This window comes from Triturus cristatus, chromosome 6, assembly GCF_964204655.1.
Source record: "Triturus cristatus chromosome 6, aTriCri1.1, whole genome shotgun sequence".
NCBI lineage: Eukaryota > Metazoa > Chordata > Amphibia > Caudata > Salamandridae > Triturus > Triturus cristatus.
Window position 1 is genome coordinate 1,346,247,697 of NC_140589.1, and position 24,266 is coordinate 1,346,271,962.

The 24,266-nt window shown below is 48.7% G+C and overlaps 1 protein-coding gene across 1 annotated transcript in view; it reads left to right on the top strand.

Annotated features, from left to right (window-relative positions):
- The window catches only part of XPO1 (exportin 1), a 908,600-nt gene that overhangs the window by 493,303 nt on the left and 391,031 nt on the right, over positions 1 to 24,266 (top strand). Inside the window, exon 12 of the mRNA XM_085612347.1 lies at positions 5,007 to 5,204. Within this exon, the coding sequence (XP_085468473.1) occupies positions 5,007 to 5,204 (198 nt within the window). The remainder of the gene's footprint in view (positions 1 to 5,006; positions 5,205 to 24,266) is intronic.

Sequence of the window (24,266 nt, forward strand, 5' to 3'; positions counted from 1 at the left end):
TCCGTGTTCTTTATGGTTTTGCTCTCCAGATGCAGAATGTTGGTAAACGAAAGTAGCATTGTCACGCTAAGGGGGCTGTTATATAGGCACTGCACACGTCACTTCTGGCGCAGATGACACCCTGCGATGTTCCCGATCCAGTCTGACGCCTGGGGAGAATTCTAAGTTGCGGCATCTGCGGCTAGATAGTCTTCCCCAGATAAGGTGTTTTCGAAAGTAACTTGTTCCTCTTGCAATGAAATGTTACGAAATAAAACTGAGATGTGCTTGGGTGTTGCCTATATAGGCCTGGTCTTTTCTTGCTTTCAGTGTGGTCTGATATGAAGCCTATCCACCTCACTGACCGGTGCACGGAGGTACTGCTCAATTTTCCAGATTCAATGTGATGGCTTGGGAATATTCAAAGGTAAGGAATCTGCACCGAGATTGTCTGAGAGAAGGTGCTGCTGACACTAAGTAACTTCTCCATCCTGATCAAATAGGACACATTTTTCCGTTCATCCATGTTAATTTATTTTCCTTTGAAAAATTGTAATCGTTTATCCTACAGAGTTGATTAGAAAACATGTTCGCTTCTCCTGCGGTGATGTGAATGATAGCTTTTTGGTATCAAATAAGTTGAACCTGTGATCATGGAATCATGCATAATAAATATAGCTCTTTTGAAACCATATGGCTATTGTGTTTGTTCTGAGAAGAGACCCGCTGACTGATTGCAGGACACAGGTGCTCCAAACCACCCTCCTCAGACTTGCCTACAATCGGAGAAAATACAGAGTAACCTAGAAGAATGTTGGGATGAATAGCAAAATAAGCCTCTCCTACCTGAATGTTGAGATTTTAGCGCTCCGGTGGATCACCAAGACAAGAGACTCGGCAGTAGATTGTTTTCCTATCGATGTAAAAACCATCTGGGAAATCTCAACAGAATTATGCCTCCCAAAGCATCAAAGCCCGTGAGAGATGCCGTGATGACTAAACGAACACAGCCGCTAGCAATGGATATTAAAGAAAACCTTGCGAAGGAGAAAGACAGGGAGTCTTCGATGTTTGCCGGCCGAACGTCTTTGCTGCGTCCTAAGGGCTTGAAATCGGTAGAAGCAGGGCTTGATAATGGCGGTATCAGCAGTACCAGCGGTGGCCAGGAGATTGTCGCCTCAAAGGGAAATGTGGTGGGAAAGGACCCGACTCTCAGACAGCCCTCAGTTAAAGAGTCGTTCGCGGTGAAGGTCCCAGAACCCGTGGACCTACTGGCGTTGATCGCACCGCAGAGAGCAGCGGGGCCGATGGACTCCGAGCCGGAAGCAGCGGCAGAGGCAGAACAAGCAGGGGGATGCAGAGACGGATGCAGAGGCAGATAGTCTGTACGGGTGAGGAGCTGGACGCAGAGCTACGGAGCGAACCCTCTGATGGAGCACAAAGACAAGGACCAAGTAAGATGGCACAAAAAACGCCGCCACAGATGGTCACAGGAAGAAATGATGGGGGGACACTGACTGGGGGTGCAAAAACGGGAGGCGTAGTAACTATGGAAAATAATTAATACGGCGGGTATTCTTGAAAAGGTGGTCCTGGCAACACCTGACGGGGAGTGCTTTTTTTCTGTGAATGAGGACTCAGGATCTGAATCTTATCTCTCTAGTGAGTTGGGTGACGGAAGTCAAGATGTAAGTTCTGTCTCGGATTCCGATTCTGATCCCGCAGCTAAATCCTCCATTCAGAAAGCACCACCAGGCCTTGCAAAACCCCAGAGAATTAAAAGGCAAGCAAAAATAGACTCTTCAAATAGCCCTCAACTTAAATCCTCCGATCCTAAACTTTGTTGGGATTATTCTGCAACGGCCTCCTTATATCAGGAGGAAGAGGCTGAGGGGGGAGTCAAAGAGGTAGTGAACGAGGGTGCTCCCAATCCAACACCCTCATTGGGTCTACTGTACGAGACTCTTATCCAGATGCAAGTAGAGGCTAGAACTGAAAGTCGAAGAGCTAAGGTGGCGACAAAAAAGATAGAGTTCCATGAGAAAAATGAATAAATTATATGAGGAAATGGCGGATAGAGTATCACATGTGGAAGAGCGTACAGCTAGGCTAGAGGATGATATATCTCGTTGGCAGACCTTCAAGGATTCACATCAGAAGATGTCAAAAGACATGAGATGGAAACTGGAAGATTATGAAAATCGGCAGCGCCAGAATAACATTAGACTACTGGGGGTTGCTGAAGGGTTGGAGGGAGAGAATATAAGGGCTTATGTAATAAGTCTGTTAAGGGGGGCTTTTCCGGACGTTATCAAATGGGACTGGGAGAATGAGGTGCAGAGGGTTCACCGGTTTCCATTGGTACAAAGGACATATGGGGAGTCGCAGGCTCCGAAACCTAGAGCTATCCTTATATACATGGGAAATTTCTTGGCCAGGCAAGAGATTCTGAATAAGGCAAAACCAGAGGCCAGGCGTAGCTACGAGGGGGCCACATTTTTTGCAAGGCCTGACTTTAGTCATGCTATGGTGGAGAGGAGGTGGCGCCTTAGACAACTGATGGCTCCAGTACAGAAGTTGGGTTATGAAGCATTCCTACTCTATCCTGCGAGGCTTAAGATCATTGTCAATGGAAATATTAAGATGTTTACCTCTGAGATAAAAGCCCAGCTATATATTGATGAGCTCAAGGGAAAGAAGGTGGGGTAGGCGACTCGCAGATACTGTAGTTTTATTTAGGAAATCTGGGGTTGGTAACTCTCTTAATTCCTAAAAACCTTAAACTTAGGTCTCCTCTACCCAATATGGTGGTCTGCACATTAAGGCTGAGTACCATTATTTGCGGGGGAGTGAGAGGGGGTAAGCAGGTTTATGATCTACGAGGAGGGGGGGGCGACACGACTGCTGCTATCAGGCGACCACACATAGGTCATGGCTGACCTATTTGCCTGTAGTTGGGGGCGGGGGGGGTGGGGTGGGAGGTGGGTGCTCGAGTGGCTCGAGCAAGGAAGGGGGGGTCAAGGGGGGGGTTGGAGGGGGGTGGATGGTTTTGTAAGATAGGCATTTTTCACAGTACGTTTCATATCGCATATTCGTTAATATTTCTCAATGTTTATTTTAGTTATCTCAAAGTATTGGTTTCTTTAAGTAGGGGTACACTTGTTGTGTCATAATGTCGTGTAGAATTGCATCAATTAATATATGTGGGCTAAATGATAACAAAAGACTGAGAGCGGCTGCTTTAATTAAAACACTCTGGGTAGACATCTTGTGTCTTCAAGAAACACATATTGAGGGAGGAAAGGGATATCTTCTGGAACAACTGGGTTCATCTGCTGGCGTCTTCACAACAGGGGTCAAAGAGAAGGGGAGTCGCAATCCTAGCTAAAGACAGGGATGTTGTTGTAAATAGAAAAAAAGAGGATCAATGGGGGAGATGGGTACTGGTGGAAATAATATACAAGGGAGAAAAGTGCACGGTAGTTACAATATATGGCTCCACTGAGGATGATCCAGAGGTTTTTCAATTTTTAGATACTGAGTTGGCTCACTGGTCAGAACCACACACGATTGTTGGGACATTAACAGCTCTATGGATATTTATACAGTGGTTCTTGGCGAAGAAGCTGAAAATTGTTTTTTGAATTGTATTGATTTCTCATATTACAAGAGGACTAGGTTTAAGACAGTTAGTGCAGCGATTAAGATCTGGACTGCATTTAGAAAAAAATTTGGTATGGGTAGGCTTAACAGATATACTCGACTATATCGGAACAAATCGTTCCCGGAAATGATTTTTGCGGATAATGTTATGGTAGAATGGGCGAGCAAAGGGATAGAGCAGATAGGGGACATGATGGGTCAAGAGGGAGTAGTGCAGTTTGCGGACCTAAGAACTAAGTTCCAGCTGGATGCTAGAAGTTTTTTTTAAGTATCTCCAAATTAGGAGTTTTCTGAATACTAAGAAAGGGGGGCCCGCTGGGTTTCGGAATAATGTAATATTAGACAAAATAAGTAGGGGGCAGGGCTGTACAATACGAGGCTTTTACGCAACATTAGTAGAAACTAAAATAGATGATATCTTTAAGTTTGATAATAAATGGATGGAGAAGTTATCCATTGAGTCGGGATTTTTTCAGGAATCATTGGCTCTCGGCTATACCGTTTTGTGTTCAGCCCCACTTCAGGCCCAGCATTACAAAACAATATATGCTTTGTATTATACTCCTGCTAGAATTGTACAATGGGGAGGTACCAGTGGGACGAGCTGCCCAAGATGCAACTCCGTTGGAGCAGATATTATTCATATATTTGCATCTTGCCCTCAGTTATATACATTAAAACGAGATTTGGAAATGTTTTTAAATACACACTTAGGTATCCGAGTTGCGCTCTCACCAACCTTAGTGCTACTTGGGGTTAGTACAGACCCATCGGTTCCACATCGGGAATTTCTGTTTATAGCAATGGCAGTATATAGATTGATTGCCAGGGCTTGGCTGGATATAAGACCTCCGGACATGCATCAGTGGCTGGCAAGTTTATTGTCTGCTTATAATATAGAAAAAGCAATCTATGCACGTAAGAGTAAAAAGAAGAGGCAACTTGGGCTGAAAATCTGGGAGCCTGTAAGGATATGGAAGGAGGGAATGGTGTTAATTTAAGGATGTTGGATTGTTTGTTTAAATACTTCTTTGATATAGCTGCTTACATACCCATTTATTTTTCGCAGTGGTTCTTATGGTTGTGAAGAAACGAACAAAAAACATCAATGATGTATCTTTAATGATTTATAAAGTAATGTTAATATTAATTGAGGTAATATTGTATGCACTGTTATTTTTCAAATGCAATATACTGTATAATGCTGTGATAATGATGTATTACTGATGGAATATAAGGATAATTTTGAAAAATCAATAAAAATATTTTTTTAAAAAGAAAAGAGACCTGCCTAATGGAAGTGTCCTACATCAAGTGATAATGGTGAATGGTAGTAAGATTAAATATTTGACTTTTTTCTTTAGGCTCTACACTACATGTTGTTGGTATCTGAGGTAGAAGAAACTGAAATCTTCAAAATCTGCCTGGAATATTGGAATCACTTGGCTGCAGAACTGTATCGAGAGAGCCCATTTTCAACATCTGCCTCACCGTTATTATCTGGAAGTCAGCATTTTGATGTTCCTCCAAGAAGACAACTTTATTTGCCTGTTCTCTCCAAGGTATAGTGAATGTAACGTACATGTGTGTATGATGAATGTATATATGTTCACACAAGAAAACCAAAGCTTACAAGGACGTTGTAATCTGGGTGAGATTTTACTCATAGAGCAATTCAGCCATTCTAGTTACCCGAGTTAACTATAGCTCGCGCCCCCACAATGCAGTGCTTATGACCTAACACATTACATAACTCGTGACATGGTCAGTAAAATCACTGATTCTGTAGTAGGGGATCTCTGTGATAGTCATAATCTAGTGAATAGTCCCGCCCATGTGCGGGGACCCCGTAGCAATAAAAAAAATAATCTCTTAAGGTGGCAAGCCATGCAGACCTGCACCTACACCTAAGAGAGAATTTAATCTAAAGACAGAAAATGCAGCCTATACCCACAGGCTACACTGTCCAGTACTTCAACTAGGAAATTCCACCAACATCCACAAACAGCACTGCCTGCCCAGCTTTTTCCACAAGGAAAAAACCCTGCCTCTACCAGCAGAAGCCTCTGGAATGATAGAGAGAAAGGAATAGACAGACAAGCCCCTAGAAGGGCGGTGATGCACTACATTGAGAGAACCAAGTAGCACAGGAAAACTAAGCAGTTTGTGTCCTTCGCAACCAGCTTCCTGGGTAGGCCAGTAACAAAGGGCACCATCGCGCGATGGATCACACTCACGATACAGTTCTGCCACAAGCAGGCAGGGCAAGAACTACCAGAAAGGGCATGGGCCCACTCCACAAGGAAGAAAGGAGCAACAATTGCTTTTCTGGTAAACACACCCATTCAAGACATATGCCTGGCGGCAACATGGGCCTCAGTGCACACGTTCACTAAGCACTACTGCGTGGATATACAAATAAACAAGGAAGCACAAGTAGGACAAAAGGTGCTTCAACATATATTCAACATATATTCAACGACCAACGATCATCTTCCACCCAGCCACCACAAAAGTGACAAACTGCTACAAAATCGATGCACAGCATAGTGAATCCAGAAAGATTCACGCTGCAAAACTATTCGTTTCTTACCTGTCGGTGTAGTTTTGCAGCTTGAAGATCTTTCTGGATTCACTAGCGAATCTTCCCACCGCCACAAGAAAGAAGAGGGGGGAAAGACAGATTGGACAACAAAGAAGTTTTGAAAAGAAATGTGAGAAAGGATAAATTTAAGAAGAAATACGGTAAATGGCCTAGGGTTCTAAAAAAAAAAAAATTCTAAGATGGCGCCCCGAGGTGGGACTTCCACAGGAAGCAGGACGACGTCACGAGAGATGCCCACCTAGGCTACAAAAAAGAGACTACGAATCCGGACCCAACCACCAGACCGCGGAATAATGCACAGCATAGTGAATCCAGAAAGATCTTCAAGCTGCAAAACTACACCGAGGGGTAAGAAACTATTCGATAATTGGTGCTAGAAGGCCTTCCACATGTGTGCGGTATGAAGCGAAATGGACAATATTTGTCCACTGGTGCACAGAAGATAACTTCAAGTTAACCTATTTGCTGACACAATTGAGTGCTTAATGCACCTGGAGGATTTAAAATCTTATATTTTAACACAAAAGTAGATGTAAACGCCTAAAACGCCAGTGGCGCACTAACTATGGCGAGATGGCTAAAGCTACATACAAGAAAGCCCTTAAAGAGCTAAACAAAAGTATAAAAAGGGCTAGAAGAGAGTACATAGCAAAGAGCATTAAGTCAGCAGAGAAATCAAGTAGGGAATTATTTAAGGTTGTGAATGCCTTCCTTAAGCCTCAAGAACTACAAACTGAAGCCCAATCCTCTCCCTCACTATGAGAATATCGCCGACTTTTTTGATAATAAAATTCGAATCATCCACAACGCCTTCAAGGATTATGCTGCAACGACTAAAACCGATACATCAGAGTAACCATCCACAAGCCTCGCTTAGCGAATTTTCTCCGATTATGTTGCAAGACGGAATGGCTCGGATTCGTAGCTGCAAATCTGGGTCCCCAGAGGACCTCTGCCCCCCCCAAAACTCTGGAAGGTAGTAGCTCCGTCTACAGTAAAGATGCTGATCCACATTTGGAACACTTCCCTAACAACTGGCACCTACCCAGAGTCGTTGAAACACGCCATTGTTCTGCCCCTTAGGAAAAAAATTAATGGAGTGCCTGGCGACTCGAGCAATTACCGCCCTATCTCTCTTCTCCCAGCCCCGCAAAAATGCTGGAGAAGTGGGTACAAAGTCAGCTATCATTTGTTGAGGAATTTGGCATCCTGCATGATACCCAATCTGGGTTCAGACCGGGTTTTAGTACCGAAACGGCCCTCTTGGAGGTATCGGAATCGATAAGAATGCTGGTGCTCCTAGACCTGTCCGCTGCATTCGACACGGTGGACCATGCAATACTGCTGCATAGACTCAAGGATATCCGGGGGGGGGGGCTCGTTTTGAGATGGCTGATTTCGTTTCTCTCCAACCAGACACAACAGATTGCCCTGCCCTGAAAAATAAATTGAAGCTTAACGCCGAGTAAACTGAGGTATTATTTTTTGGAAATACGCTCCTGTCGCCCGCGGACCTATGGTGGCTGCAGGAAATGGGTCCTCCACCCACCCCGGCAAACTCCTCAAAGATTTTGGGGGGCAAATGGGAGACGGACTTCTCGCTTTCAGCTCAGATCATGCAGGTGTCTCCAACCTCTTTTGGCAAAGTGAAAAGTCTACAAAAATTCATCCATTTACTACCTGAGGACTGTCGCCGAGTCGTTATGCCGCCATTATAGCTCTCCGTACATTAAGGTGCTCCACTGGTTGCCCGTGGCCAGGAGAATTGAATTTAAGGCCCTGTCATTTGCTTTCCGCTCCTTACATGGTAAATGTCAGAGCTATTTGAAACGGCACTTGTGTAGCTATAAACGGAATAGGCTTCTGAGATCGAATTCCTTAAACCTATTATGCGTTCAGATGTTCAAGAATGCGTGGATTAGAGGGAGATCCTTCATGGTTGTGGCTACTAAGCTTTGGAATGCCTTGCCTAACTTCTTGCGACAGAATCTGAGCCACTTTTCAGGAAAGCACTGAAAACCTGGCTTTTTAGCCTAGAACCGAAGGACTAGGTTAGTGTGAGGAGGTCTTGTTGCACACACTTCTGTCTTGCTTTAGCGCCGGGACACCTCCGCTTGAGGTAGCTGTTCACGCTTTTACAAATGCCGTTATTATATACACCTGTTTGCATACTCTGCTGACTCTGCTGTTATAGGTGGACTTCAGGAAAACAAATCCTGATTGTTGTACCAACAACAAAGTATTCTTTGAAGAGACAAAGATATTGCATAACAAGGTCAACTCCAGTTCCCAGAAAACTTTATTCTCTTTCTAGCACAATTAATGAAGAATAGTTTTAACTAGTCCTTACAGCGATCTGCTTTTCTGTAACAACCGAAGACCAAGACAAATACATACTTGATGCATGGCGGCCACTTGTGTTAAATACTAAGAACTTCACATTTGAGAAAAACCTTAATTGTTATTTGTAGTGCATATGGTTCTAAAGTGGCTTGTCTAAGAAACTGGTTTATATATACTGCACCGAAGTGAGGTGTAGTGTGTGTATAGAGTCCAAGGGTCTCCAGAGGTGTGGCAGAGGCTAAAGTTAAATATAACCTTACTCTCTAAAGTGGTAGCTTGGTCGAGCAGTAAGGCAGTATCAGAGGACAGTGTAAAGCATTTGTTGTACACACTCAGTCAGCAAATGGTCTCGCACACTCAGGAACTGAACTCTAGGCCAATTGTTTTGTATAAAAAAAAAAATACGGGTGTATTTCTAGAACCAAACAAGCCTGGTACAGGTACGCATATACATACTTTGCAGTAGGAAATTACTTGTATGAACACAGTTCCAAATTGCAGTATGACTTGAACTGGTTGTGGTTACAATTTTAAGTAAGCAGTTTGCAACACATTGCAGGTATAGTACATTCAAATGAATGGGCTTTTTAAGAAAAATGCAGTTAATTACTTTTCAGATTACTTTTGCTAACACAGGACTGGATCCTAGATTACGCCCTGGGACATTTCCTGAAAACAGGTGAGTAAATACGTTTTGTTTAAAGGTACGAATTTTAAGGAATATTATTGCATTTCAAAAAGTTGACACTTAGAAACTTTTTCACATAGAATCACCAATGTTATCCTATGGGAAGAAAATCACTTAGCAGGTAAGTTACTTTTGCGTTACTTGTGTAATCCAGTGCTGGACTCCTAGATTCAGCACTGGGACCTCTACTTAAAACAGGTAAGTAATTACGTTTTTGCAGTTTGTATGAATTTTAAAGAATATTCTATTTCAAAAGTTGACACTTAAAATTTTTTTCCCAATGTTATCCTTTGGAAGGAAATTCAATTCACAGGTATGTTACTTTTTAGTTACTTTTCTTACTTAGTGCTGGACACCTGGGTTTAGCACTGGGACCTTTCCTGCAAACAGTTGAGAAAATCCGGTTAGGTTATTTGTGTGATTTTTAAGGAATATTCTTAGTTTTCAAAAGTCGATTTATCTTTTTGGGAAGTAAGTGTCAATGTTATCCTATGAGGTAAAACAGGTTATCGGTTTCGAGGTAAATATTCAGTCTTTGAAGTTAGGGTTCTGGGGCAAGATTCAGGGGTCTCCCAGGGTCAGTGATGCACTGTTTCACCCTCAGTGGCACTAGGGCGGCCGGGAGCAGAGAGTTGAGGCCCAATGTTATCCTATAGAGGCTAGGGGAGGGCTCCGGTTGGTGGCGGCTGGCAAGCTGGCCACAGGGTTGTGGGAGCAAAGCTCCTAGGGTTAAGCTCGGGCAAGTTGGGGACCAGGTTAGCACAAAAGAGGCACCCACAGCGGCACTAGGGCGGCCGGGTGCTGTTTTGAGGTTGGGTGCCCTGTTGATTGCAATGGAGATTCTCCGGGACAAAAACACTGCAGGCTCAGGACGAGGATCTTCCAGAAGTGACCACCACTTCGAGGAGTAAGTTGGGATGTAGAGGGATGTTTAGGCACCTCTGGGTTGGGCACACAAGGCCGTGGAGCTTCTGGTGCAGGGGGTGCCTTTGGACGTCGGATTTTCTTATCCGCTCTGGTCGCGGTAGGGGTGTCCTCTGGATTGAGGCTGCAGGTGTCGTCTGGAGGCTTGATGTAGGTCAGGGGTCGCTGGATCTCAGGTCAGGATTGCTGGAGGGATCTCCTTTTGGTGTTTGTTCACTCAAAGCCAGGCTCGGCGGGTGCAGTGTGTGCTGGATTCACAGTTTATCCAGTATTGGGGTATCTTTAATAGATTCACATGCCTGAATCATTCCCCGTTGGGATGGGAGTCCCCAGTACATAAATAAAGTAATGTCTCAGTAGACCTATAGAGTAATAGGCCAAAGGCCTCACCTCAGTAACATATCCACATCCTTTTGTAAAAAAGGATTAAACTTTGGAGAGTAGCCAACCAGCTATCACCACCCTCTAGAACCTTCCTGAAAGGAGCTCTAGTCCCTCAGATATTCTACCGCTTGTCGTGCTAAGGGAGTCTCCACTGAGCTCTGCTCAGTATTCCTTGTTTCTGGATTACCAGTGTTTCTCGCTTCGACTTTCCATTTTCTGGGTGAAGTTCTTCAGTTCCTCATGGCAGATACTCTGAAGAAGGGCCTTATCTGAAAGAAACAAGTTAGATTCCTCACCGTAGAATATCCCCAGGCGTCAGGCTGGATCCGGAAAGATTTTTCGTCAGCAATACCCCTTGCGCATCGCTAGGTGTCGTCTGTGGCTCCGTATCCGTCGTCGGTGTCGTGCGCCGGAATGACGTTGTCTGAGTACTTAGACGCCGCCCTCGCGCGCTGACGTCAGTTCTTTTTTCCGCGCCAGACAGCACCGATCCGGGAAGAGCTAACTGTGAGAAAGTGGCTCTGTATATACTGTTCCTTAATAGGTGCAGGGTGTACAAAGTCCACAGTCCCCCAGGGTTTAACAGAGTTTAAAGTTAGATATAACCTTACTCTCTAAAGTGGTAGCTTGGTCTAGCAGTAAGGCAGTATCGGAGGACAGTGTAAAGCATTTGTTGTACACACTCAGTCAGCAAATGGTCTCACACACTCAATAACTGAACTCTAGGCCAATGGTTTATATCTAAAAAAAGTATGCTTGTTTTATTTTAGAACCAACACTTGGATATAAAATATACTTTCTCAACAGGAGATGTTTCATATAAATACTTTTGCAATATGCAATAGACTTTAGTAAACGGTTACAAGAGGTTGCAGTAGGCAACTCTATTTTTAAACACCACAATACATTGAGCTCAATGGAAAATTCAAGTTATTTGCAACAGATTACTTTTTAGATTACTTTTGGAATTCCAGGACTGGATCCTAGGTTCAGTCCTGGGTCAGTTCTCAGAATCAAGTGATGAAAGTCGACTTAATTACTGTAATGATTTTTAACTAATATTTAGCTATTTTAAAAGTTGACACTTAAAAAATATTTCAGAGAAAATAGTCAATGATTCCCTATGGAAGAAAATTCAGGTTACAGGTACAGTATGTTCTCGTTACTTTTGTAATCCAGTTCTGGGTGCCTAGACTCAGTACTGGGACCTTTATCCAAAACAGGTAAGTAATTACGTTTTCAGATATTAGACGATTTTTGAAGAATATTTAAAGATTGCAGAAATCGACACCTAGAAGAAATTTCACAGAAAAACAGTCAATGGTTTCCTATGGAAGAAAATTGAGTTAAGGGTGAGTGCAGTTGTAGGTTGTCAGTGCTGAGCACCAAGATCCAGCACTGGGAGCTCACCTAAGAGCAGGTGAGTAAATTCGTTTTTGTCACTCGGCTGATTTTTGGTGAACATTTGAAGATTTGAAAAGTCCACACTTAGAAGAAATTTCAGGAAAAAGCCAGTCAATGTTGCCCTATGAGGAAAATAGAGTTTGCGGTTTAAGGGTTAGTACTCGACTGGCCGAGTTGAGGTTCTGGGCACAGACTCGGGGGTCTCCCAGGATCATGTAGGTACAGTTGGTTCACCCTCAGCGGCTCTAAGGCGGACGGGTGCAGAGAGAGTTAGGCCCACTGTTATCCTATGAGGGATAGGGGGGCCTTGTTTGGTGGCTGCTGACTGGCAAGCCACGAGGCTGTGGGAGCTGGGCTCCTGGTCACTTACTCAGGGCAAGTGGGGAAGTAGGTAATTGTAGAGTTTTCACTGCCAGGGCCACTCGGGCGGCTGGGTGCAGAGGGCTTTTGAGCCTTCGGGCGCTCAATGGATTTCAATGGGAAATCTCCGGTTTGGAAAAAGACTGCAAGCTCGGACGAGGACTCTTCAGGTGCCACCACCACTTCGAGAGGCAAGTTGGGTAGTTGGAGGATAGGTAGGTACCCCGGGATTGGGCACAGGGGGTCGAGGGGCGCCGCGTGCAGGGGTGCCTTTAGGTGTCGGGAAATCTTACCCTCTGTTGATCGCGGTTGGAGGGGCACCAGGTTCTGAGGCTGCAGGCTTCTTCAGGAGTGTCGAGGAAGGTCCTTGGGTGCCGGACTCGGGGTCACAGTCGCCGTGGGGTCGTCTTCAGGGTCTTTGTTCACTCCGGCACTGGCCAGGCTCGGCTGGTGCAGAGTGTGCTGGGTTCGCGGTTCCGGGCTGCTGCCAGGGGTTAGAGATAGGTTTCGAGTAGAGCCTCTACTCATGGGAGTCCCAGGGGCTTAGAGCCAAAAGGTAGCCAAGTTCTCCGGGGTTGGTGAGGTTGCTAGCCACAAGAGATGCCGGGCTGGAGCAGGAGCAGGTTCGAGGGTCGACAGGCCGGTAGGGCTGGGGCCAAAGCAGTTGGTGTCTTCCTCTTTTCAGCAGCTGCAGGGCAGGTCTTCTTTCTTCTTGCTCTTCGTAGTTTTGAATCTGGAACCTGGGGAAGGAAGGTTCAGGGTGCCCCTAAATACTAGATTTAGGGGCATTACAGGTAGGTGAAGGGCAGGGACCAATGGGTCCCTGTCCTGGGGTGGGTACACCCCCTATCCTGCCTATCTCCTGTGGGAGGGGGGCAGTAGCCTAGTCCTGATAGGGTAGAGCTCCCCATCTTCAAGATGGCGAGAGCCCGGAGATGTGCTTCACCTCGCCTCCCCCACTTGAGGGGTGGGGTTGGCAGGCTGGCACATCCCCTGTCCTTATTTGGGGTTTCCGGTCAAAGCTTCCCGCCAGAGTGGGGGGTTGCAGGGGCCTGGGGAAGCTCACAGAGGCGGCATGCCTTTGAAGCTTCCCCCTGCCCATCCTGGGGGAGGAGATTTAGCACCTCTCCCAGGATGTGCATTGTTGCAGGACCAGGAGAGCAGGGGCTCTCCTACCCAGGGGTCCAGCAACAGGTCTGCATGGGTGGCAGCCTAGGCAGCCTCAGAGCAGACGTGGATTTGTTGGTTAGGTTTAAGGGGGCACCTCTAAGATGCCCTCTGGGGTGCTGGGTACATTAAATCCCACACTGGCGTCAGTGTGGGTTTAATGTGCTGAGAAGTTTGATAACAAACTTCAGTCTTTAGTGTTGCCATTATGGTGCTGTGGAGCTTGTGTTTGACGAGCTCTCAGCACCATGTACTCTTAAATGGCAGCTCTGCACTTGCAGGGCTCAGGAATGGACCTGGGCACTGTAATGGCACAGGGCTCCTGCTCCTGTGCCCACACCATTGGCATAAGGCACCCAGCTAGAGTGGTGACTGATGTATGCCATGGCAGTGTAGGTGATGGGCATGGCACACAGGGATGTGTGCCATGTCGACTTTGTTTTTGTCTTGCACCCAAACACTCAGCCTGCAAAGGCAGTGTGTGTGTGTAAGGGTACAGGGCCTCTAAGGGTGGCACAAGGAGTTCTGCAGCTCTTAGAGGCCTTCCTTGGTCACAAAGCCCTGGGTACTTAGGGTACCATTTACCAGGGGCTGACATGTGGCCAGGGTTTGCCAATTTGGGTTTGATTTGTGTTAGGGAAGGAACATAGGCCCTGGGCACCTGATTGGCAGGAGTCCAGGGCACACTCAGTCAAAGTGCATTCAGCAATTCAGCAAAAAGTGGGGGCATACCATGCAAGAAAGATGGCACTTTCTCACACTTACCCCTTTAGTCACTTTTTGACAAACCTTTTGGACTCTTTTTGTCTATTCGTCGACTCGAACTGGTGCCGGTAGGATGCCTGGTTTTAAAGCCTATTACTCCTGTCACCGACTGATGAGGGTAACGGACCACCATCGCCGGTGCCTTTACTGCCTTGGGGTCCACCACGACGCGGAGTCGTGCCCCGACTGTCGAGCTTTGAACTCGAAGGCTAGGCGGGAGCGGTCCCACAAGCTTCTCGAGCTCCGACACTCTGCTCCGTTCCCGGTCCAGGAGGAGGTCCAAGGACCGGTCGCGGAGCTGCAGCCACCACCACCGATCGTCTGGATCCAAGTCTTCGGGTAAGTCTAAGCACAGTAAGAAGTCCAAGAGACGACATCGCTCTTCAGGCTCCCGTCGCCGGTCGCGCGACTCGATCGAGGGTCCGGGTGGCACCACCCCCGCGGCTCCGCTGGAGCCGCGTCCGTCCCCATACCCGCCGGTCTCTAGAACTGACGCGACTCCGACAGAGATCAGTGCCTTTCTCTCGGCCATGAGGGGCCTGGCTTCGCCGTCGACGCCTGCTGGTGCGCCTTCCGGCCCCGTAGGCTCGACTGAGAGGCCTAGCGAGCCGGTGGCTCCGGCGCCATCGTTTACTTTGGTCCCGACGCCGCAGGTCCCCGTGGGATCCAGGCCTGGATCTGTTGATGCCGGTCGACCTCAACGCCTCCTCCGCCGGCGTCGACACTGGTTCCGGACTACGCCGTTCCCCGGTTTAGCCCCGGTCCAGGCCTGGTGCCGGTGCAGCGCCATCCGGCGCCGCATCCGACGCCGATAGGTAACCATTTCATCTTCTGCTCGGCTCCCATCATTCCCCCTGTTTATCAGGAATCTGATGACTGTGGCGACTGGGAGGGGTCTGATGACCCTCTGGCCCACCAGAGCCAGTTATCACAGGACTAGGCAGATGAGCTGTGGGATGCCAGTGGCCTTTACACCTCCCCTGACACTGGCTTCATCTCTCCTCCGACCGTGGCTTCGGAGGAAGGTGCTACCTTTTCTGTGGCGTTGCGTAAGGTGGCAGAAGCCCTCGGGCTGGAGCTACCTACTGTGGCCGTGAGGACTAACCTCCTCACTGATGTCCTCCAAATGTCTGCAAGCTCCTTGGAGCCTCTGCTGCTGTTTAGCGAAGCACTGATGGACGTTATGAAGGGCGCCTGGTGCAAGCCTTCCACAGTACCTCCTGTGGATCGGAACGTGGCCCGACGCCACCGCCCTGCACCGGGCGACCCCAGTTTTCTGTCCCATCACCCCACCCCTGAGAGCCTGGTTATCCTGGCCTCTACTTCCCAGACCTCCTTCCCGTCCGCTCCCCCGGATCGGGAATCCAACAGACTGGAGCAGTTTGGCAAAAAGCTGTTCTCCTCCCTTAGTTTAGGGCTGCGGTCGATTAGCACCGCTTGTCTCTTGGAACGTTACTCCCACTCTCTGTGGGATACGGTGGAGAACGTGCTGCCCCTGTTCCTGGAGGAGGCCCGGACACGGCTCGCCAAAGGCTATTGCCGACGGGCGGGACGCAGCGCGGTATGCCATCCGATGTGGTTTGGACAAGAGACTCACTTGGCAGGGCAATGTAGTCCACGGTGGCGCTTCAGCGTCACGCCTGGTTGCGGTCCATGTCTTTTTCCAGGGATGTCCAGAGCGCACTCATGGACATGCCCTTTGATGGCAATCGCCTCTTTGGCGACAAAGCGGACAGTGCGCTGGTGCACTTTAAGGACTCCAGGGCTACGGCCAAGTCCTTGGGTCTCTCGGTCCCACGCCCGCAAACTTCCGCTTTTCGCCCCTTTTGTGGCCAAGGAAGGGGCGCCCCCTCGCGTCCGCCTAGCCACAGGCTGCAGAATAATCCTCCACGCGGTCGCGGACTCCGCCGAGGCGGTACAGGGGGTCAACGTGCCGGTCCATCCAAATGCACCCCAGCAGCATCCGCCTCAAAGCCTTCCTAGTCTGTGCTTTCAGGCCCATTCCACGCCAGTGGGCGGCAGAGTTCGCCATCACCTGCTCCACTAGCGTACCATCACTTCGGACAGGTAGGTGCTGCAAATCGTCTGAAGGGGCTACTCCCTCCTCTTCGAGACGACCCCTCCAGCCATGCCACCGCAGTGCCACCACATGTCGGGGGATCACTTGAATCTTCTACGGGAGGAAGTTGCGGCCCTCTTGGCCAAAGGTGCCGTCGAGCCCGTTCCTGGTCCAGAAGTAGGCCGTGGTTGTTGTTCCCACTACTTTCTGGTTCCCAAGAAGGGCAAAGGGGGCCTACGCCCTATCTTGGACCTCAGAAGCATCAACGCCTTCCTCCGGAAGGAGAGGTTCAAGATGCTCACCTTAGCTCAGGTTTTGGCTGTCCTAGACCCTGGAGACTGGATGGTAGCGTTGGACTTGCAGGACGCTTATTTTCACATTCCCATCCTGACGGCCCACCGGCGTTACCTGCGGTTCACGGTGGGTCAGGAGCATTTTCAGTTTAATGTGCTCGCTTTCGGCCTCACCAGTGCCCCTCGGGTGTTCATGAAAGTGATGGCGGTGGTCGCAGCTCATCTGCGCAGATCAGGGGTTGCAGTTTTCCTCTATCTCGACGATTGGCTGTTGAAGGCGGGCTCGCCCCAGCAAGCCGTCTCCCACCTCCAGACTACGGCCGACCTCCTGCATTTGCTGGGGTTCTCCATCACGTGCCGAAGTCGCATCTGAGTACCTCCCAGAAGCTCCTGTTCATCGGGGCGGTTCTGGACTCGGCGCAGTTCCAGGCTTATCCTCTGGAGCAGCGGGTCCGGGATATTCAGTCTCGGATTCCCATCTTTCAGCCTCTATCCCGGGTTTCGGTCAGGTTGGTGTTCTGGCTTCTGGGTCTGATGGCCTCCTGCATCCTACTAGTGCATCACGCCAGATGGCGAATGTGGGCTCTGCAGTGGGACCTGATGTTTCAGTGGGCCCAGCATCGGTGCAACCTGTCCGACCATGTCTTGATCTCGGAGGGCACCGCACAGCAGTTGCAGTGGTGGCTCACGAACCGTGATTGGGTCAGCGGCAGATCTCTCTCCCTACCCCACCCGGAGCACGTAGTGGTGACGGATGTGTCCCTCCTGGGATGGGGGGGGCCACATGGGAGAGGCAGAGATCAGAGGACTCTGGTCTCCGGCGGAGTCTCAGCTCCATATCAACCTTTTGGAGCTGAGAGCGATCTGACTTGCACTGAAGGCATTCCTTCCCGTTGTCTAGAGAAGTGTGGTGCAGGTGTTCACGGACAACACCACCGCCATGTGGTATTGCAACAAACAGGGCGGGGTGGGGTCGTGGATCCGTTGTCAGGAGGCTCTGCGCCTCTGGACATGGCTGGAACATCAGGGCATCATCCTGGTGGTTCAACATCTGGCGGGCTCCCTGAATGCCAGAGCAGACTAACTCGCCCACCGGTGCATGATGGATCACGAATGGCATCTAAACTCAGACGTGGCGCAAGTCCTCTTTCGGCAGTGGGGAGAGCCTTGATTAGATCTATTCGCCACCGAAGAGAACGCGCAATGTCAGCAGTTCTGCGCGTTGGAGTTTCCAAGGCGGCACTCGCTCGGGGACGCCTTTTGTCGCGAGTGAAGTTGCGGTCTGTTGTACGCCTTTCCGCCTATACCACTTCTGCCCAGAGTGCTGAAGATCAGGCGCGACCGGGCCCAAGTCATCTTGGTGGCTCCGGATTGGGCACGAAGGTACTGGTATCCCGAGCTACTTAGTCTGTCAATCGATCCCCCCCGATACGACTGCCTCTTCAGGAGGACCTTCTGTCGCAGCAGCAGGGGACGGTCCTCCACCCGAACCTGTCCAGTCTCCACCTCCATGCGTGGATATTGAGCGCCGATAGTTGATGCCATTTTACTTGCTGTGGAACCCCATGTCTGCCCCTCTTTCTGAGGTTCTCCTCTTCCTTCTTTCTTTGGCCCAGCAGGGCTACACTCTGGGCACTCTTACAGGTTATCTTTCTGCTATCTCTGCCTTCCTCCGGCTTCCAGATCAGCCTTCTCTCTTCAAATCCCCTGTTTCTCGATTCCTTAAGGGCATTACTCGCATGTTTCCTCCTGTCCCTTTCGTAATGCCTCAGTGGGATATGAATCTTGTTTTGACATATCTGATGTGCGCTCCCTTTGAGCCACTTCATAATTGTCCTCTTTGTCTCTTGACGCTTAAGACTGCTTTCCTGTTAGCCATCACCTCTGCTAGAAGGGTGAGTGAGCTCCAGGCTGTCTTCTAAGCCTCCTTTCCTTTCTGTCCATCCAGACATGGTAGTGCTCCGCACTCGCCCTTCCTAAGGTAGTGACTGCCTTTCACATCGGAAAGTCTGTTACGCGGCCCACCTTCTTTCCGCCTCCGCATCCCTCGAAAGAGGAAGAGAGGCTCCACTGTCTGGACCCAAAACGTGTGCTCTCCTATCTGGACCGCACAAAACAGTTCCAGGTGGACGACCAACTCTTCGTTGGCTACGTGGGTGCTAAGAAGGGGTGGGCGGTGCACAAGCGGACCATCTCTTGGTGGGTCGTTTTGTGCATCAAAGTTTGTTACTCCTTAGCTAAAAAGGAACCTCCTGTTGGGCTGAGGGCCCATTCCACTCTGGCCACGGCGGCGGCGACTGCCCTTGGCCGAGGAGTCCCCTTGCAGGACATCTGTCAGGCAGCAACGTGGGCCTCGCTGCACACGTTTGCCAAGCATTGCCTGGACAGCCAAGTCCGGAGAGACTGCTTCTTTGGCCGTTCTGTTCTCCAGGACTTTCTGGTGTGATCTTTGTTCGCAGACCCTCCACCGGGGTTGGTATTGCTGGGGTATCTCTTCTAAGTTGAGGAATCTAAATAACGTGTTTCTTTCAGATGAACAAGTTACTTACCTTCGGTAACTAATGTATCTGTAAGAAACATTAGTTAGTTAGATTCCTCACCGACCCACCCATCCTCCCCGCTCTGTGAACCGATATCTAGGGTTGAGGTTATCTGTTTCAGGGCCCTAGAATTTTTGGGCACCAGTGTCGGTCTCTTGAATGGCTCTGCGTTCCTGGCACGGAAAGATATGTACAAGAACTGACGTCAGCGCGCGAGGGCAGCGTCTAAGTACTCCGTCATTCTGGCGCACGACGCCGACAACGGATGCGGAGCCGCAGATGACTCCTAGCGACGCTCAAGGGGTATTGCTGACAAACTCTTTCCGGATCCAGCCTGACGCCTGGGGATATTCTAAGGTGAGGAATCTAACTAATGTTTCTCTCAGATACATCGTTACCGAAGGTAAGTAACTTGTTCTTTAGGTCTTGTGCTTCCTGTGGAAAAAGACTTCATGTGGACGATCAACACAAAGACTGTCTCTACTGCCTTTATCCGAACCACTCTTCAAAGGATTGTAAGGTATGTCGTACCTTTTTCGTTCAAGAACCTTAAAGATCTTGAGGGGCGCCTCTTAATTTGGCTGCAGAGGCTTAAAGACAAAGACCCAGTATTGTCTTCTGAGGAAAGTGTGAAGGCTCGTCCATTTCTTCAGTCCTCTCAGAAAAAGGGTTTCTTAACCAGACCCTTCGTCGCAGCCACCTCAAAAGAAGGCGCACAACTTCTTCAGAGGTCCTTCCTAAGACTCTTCCAGCGAAGGTTTCTCCTCAGGAAGTTCTTCATGCCTTCAAAAAGCCGCCTTCCACCCAGTCGACGACAGCCTCGTCGACGGTGGCTTCGACGACTAGGAGATATCCATCGATGGCATTGAATGTCACCTCGTCGCCGACGACAGTTTCCACTTCGGTCGCGTCTCATTCCCTATCAACATCGACGACAACTCCATCGTCGACGCCCAGTAGGTCTGTCTCGTCGACGCTGAAAATCAAAAAGACATCGACGTCCAAACTGCCGTCGATGCTGCAATCGCCGCCGACACCGTCGACTAAGACTGTCCCGTCTACATAATCGTCGACGAGGACTCCGACTACTGACGGCGGCACCTCAATCTACTGTGGTGCCCGTCCACGCTTCACCACGGACGACAGCAGATTCTGACATACAAAGTACATACGTGCACCTAAATATCACGAAATGTACACTGACACCGGCCCTGACCTCCCCTAGTAGAGTCCAGCTCTTGCCTCCAGCACATCTTTTAGAGGAAGAAGACTCCGATGATGGCAGTATGTTAAGAAAAGCGACAAGTCCATGGCAACTGCACGTTAAATACCAAGAGTTCAGATTGAGGATCAAGGGCAGGATGATCAGGCGGTTTCTCCTGAGGAATACCATCAGTCTCCACCTCCCATGGGTTGTTTACCTGCTTCTCTGGTCTCTGACCTACAGTTTCTCATTTCGGACTATAAGCAGAGGTTTCCAACATCTGCATCATCTCAGCTTCCGGTTGTGCCTCCAACACCAAGGCCACGACCTCCTCCGTTGAGCTTAGTCTGAGCCGGTCACATCACCACCTCCACTTTCTACAGACGATGAAGAGGAGGAAGACCATGAAGAAGGGGAACTTCAAGATTCCCAATCTAATCGGGACGAGTGGGATGATTACATACTTCCCTGTCCAGCTTCTCCCGTGCCTACCACAGCCGACTCGCCACCGGAGGACATTGAAGGCTTACACAATATAGTGGAAAGAGCGGCGTAGCGCTTCAAAATACCTGTGCCCTCACACCAACAGAATTGTTTCCTCTGCGATTTTAAAGAGCCTCTTAAGACATCTGTTAGATCTATTCCTATTGTAGACTACATATGGGAACAGGGTGTTAAGATCATGCAGAACCCTTCCTCGGTGCCTCCAGTATTACTTCGTCTGGATAAGAAATATAGAGCTCCAGATACTGCTCCGGCTTGCCTGACAGGCCATCCTAAACCAAACTCAGTCATTACACAAGCTGCTCAGCGGAAATCAAAAAATCCTTCCGCTCTGCTGACTGCGCCTCCGGACAAAGAGGGTAGACGGCTGGACAATATTGGCAAACGCTTCTCGTCCATGTCTGCATTGACAGTGCGTGCATCCTATTCCTTGGCACTGTTAGGACGTTATAACCGGCAGATGCGGGCAGATATTGCTCCATACCTTGCGGCCTTGCCATAGGAGTCAAAGGAAGAGGCGAAGAAGATCTTACTGGAGGGAGAGAGGTCTGCATCCGAAATTATAAACTGTGTGATGGATATCGCCTCTATTGGATTTTGCCAACTCGCGGGCGCAGCTGTACTACAGCGCCAGGGTTGGTTGAAGGCGACTTCCTTGAGACCGGAGTTACAAACCAAAGTCTTGGTCATGCCATACGATGGCCAGCTTCTTTTTGGGACACACATAGACGAAGCTCTGCAAGGTATTAAAAAGGATACCAACACGGCTAGGGCTTTGGGTACCCTCCAATTCTGGGACCCCTCTTTTCGAGGCCCAAAAGGGAGAGGTCAAACGTCTACCAGAGGTGATAACCAACACCGATCTTCCTTCTCTTCCACTCAGCAATATCTGCCACAATACCAGCAACGTCAACAGCAAACCACCTACACTAAATCTTCCTTTCGTGGCAAAGGAGGTTGACAAAGACGCTGCTCAGCGACAAGGACTTCCCACTACCACCGGTCTCCAACTTCTCTCTACCCTCCAAGGTTGGAGGAAGAATTTTCCACTTTCTGAAAAATTCGAAGCAAATAACGGACCATTGGGTCCTGCAACTAGTTCAATTCGGACATTCACTAGAATTCATTCAAATTCCTCCCCAAACCCCTCCCCGACCTATGCTTTACAAAACATTGCGTGCTCTGCTCCTGGAGGTTGCACTTATGCTCCAGAAGGGAGCTGTAGAGAGAGTTACTCCACGTCAAAGGGGAAAGGGATTTTACTCCCGATTTTTTTTCCTCGTACGCAAAAAGGAGAAAAAATTGAGACCGATATTGGACTTGAGAAATCTAAACAAATTCCTGAAAAAGGTCTTTTCGTATGGTAACCATCCAGGAAGTGCTACAGCTCCTCAATGCGGACGACTACATGGTGTCTTTAGACCTTCAGGACGCCTACTTTCACATCCCGATCCACCGCAACATCAAAAATTTTCTGAGATTCGTGGTGGCGGGCAGGCATTACCAATTTCGTGTCCTTCCGTTCGGACTCAAATCAGCACCACATATTTTTACAAAATGCCTTTCTCCGGTGGCTGCGCATATCCGACAACACTGTGAGAAAGTGGCTCTGTATATTCTGTTCCTTAATAGGTACAGGGTATACAGAGTCCACAGTCCCCCAGGGTTTAACAGAGGCTAAAGTTAGATATAACCTTACTCTCTAAAGTGGTAGCTTGGTCGAGCATTAAGGCAGTATCAGAGGACCGTGTAAAGCATTTATTGTACACACTCAGTCAGCAAATGGTTTCACACACTCAATAACTGAACTCTAGGCCAATGGTTTATATATAAAAAATATATGCTTGTTTTATTTTAGAACCAACACTTGGATTTAAAATATACTTTCTCAACAGGAGATGTTTCATATAAATACTTTTGCAATATGCAATAGACTTTAGTAAACAGTTACAAGTGGTTGCAGTAGGCAACTCTATTTTTAAACACAATACATTGAGCTCAAAGGCAAATTCAAGTTATTTGCAACAGATTACTTTTTAGATTACTTTTGGAATTCCAGGACTGGATCCTAGATTCAGTCCTGGGTCAGTTCTCAGAATTAAGTGATGAAAGTCGACTTAATTACTGTAATGATTTTTAACTAATATTTAGCTATTTTAAAAGTTGACACTTAAACAATATTTCAGAGAAAACAGTCAATGATTCCCTATGGAAGAAAATTCAGGTTACAGGTACAGTATGTTCTCGTTACTTTTGTAATCCAGTACTGGGTGCCTAGACTCAGTACTGGGACCTTTATCCAAAACAGGTAAGTAATTACGTGTTCGAGGCATATGAGCTGCAGATTATACACTTTTGCATAGATCGCCATCTGGTGTTGGGCCCGGATGTTTGCAGTTTGTTTTTCTTCTTGGACAGTCTTTGGAAGTCACGAGTTCGGTGACTCCTCCTTCGGTCCGTACTGCGCATGGGCTTTGGCTCCATCCTCAGATTGTTTTTTTCCGCCATCGGGCTCGGATGTAATACTTCATGCTCCGGCTTCGAACCTTTCCAGTTCGACCTTCGACGAAAAATCCTCGTCCATCGAGATTCTTTAGACGAAATCGACTTCATCTCTCTCTTCGGCACTTCCTCGATTCCAGACATCGGCGGTGTCCTTCGGGCCTATCTCGACTCCGGTCTCGGCCGATGGAAAGGACTCCTTTTAAGAAGTGCCCGAAATGTGGGTCTAAATTTCCCCACACCGACCTCCATCAGGTGTGCAACCTCTGCCTCTCTCCTGAACACGAGGCCCGAGACTGCCCCGCCTGCAAGTCTTTTCGATCGAAAAAGACTATTCGGGATCGACTAGCTCGACGCACCATGGCGCACTCATCGACCTCTGCTCCACCTGACATCTTCGGAGAAGACACTAGAGCTTCAGGACAGCAGCACACCGAGCAGGAGGAAGATATCGTCAGCGCTTCCGAGGCCGGCGACTCCGACGTGGAGGAGATCCCACCGGCGCAGAGGGTTGTGAGTACTCTACCCCCTCCCCATCCCGCGCCCATACCGAAAGAGACTCCGGTTGCCCCTTCGCCTCCTGGCCTAGGGAAAGCCCAGCATACTGCTTCCATCACCCCACCTTCGGGCCCGGTGAAAAAGCATCACAAGTCTCCTGGCGGCTCTGGCTCGAGCCAGCCTCCTAGCGGCGCCGACAAACATTCTTCGGCGCCGAAGAAAAGAAGTTCCGTTCCGAAGCCATCGGTGTCGAAACCTGGCCTCTCAGTGCCGACCAACACAAACCCCTCGGCACCGACGCTTCCATGTCGAAGCCTGCCTCGGCGCCGACTGAAAAATCGGACACCCCAAGAAAGCACGGCGCGGATCAACCGACAAAGCCTT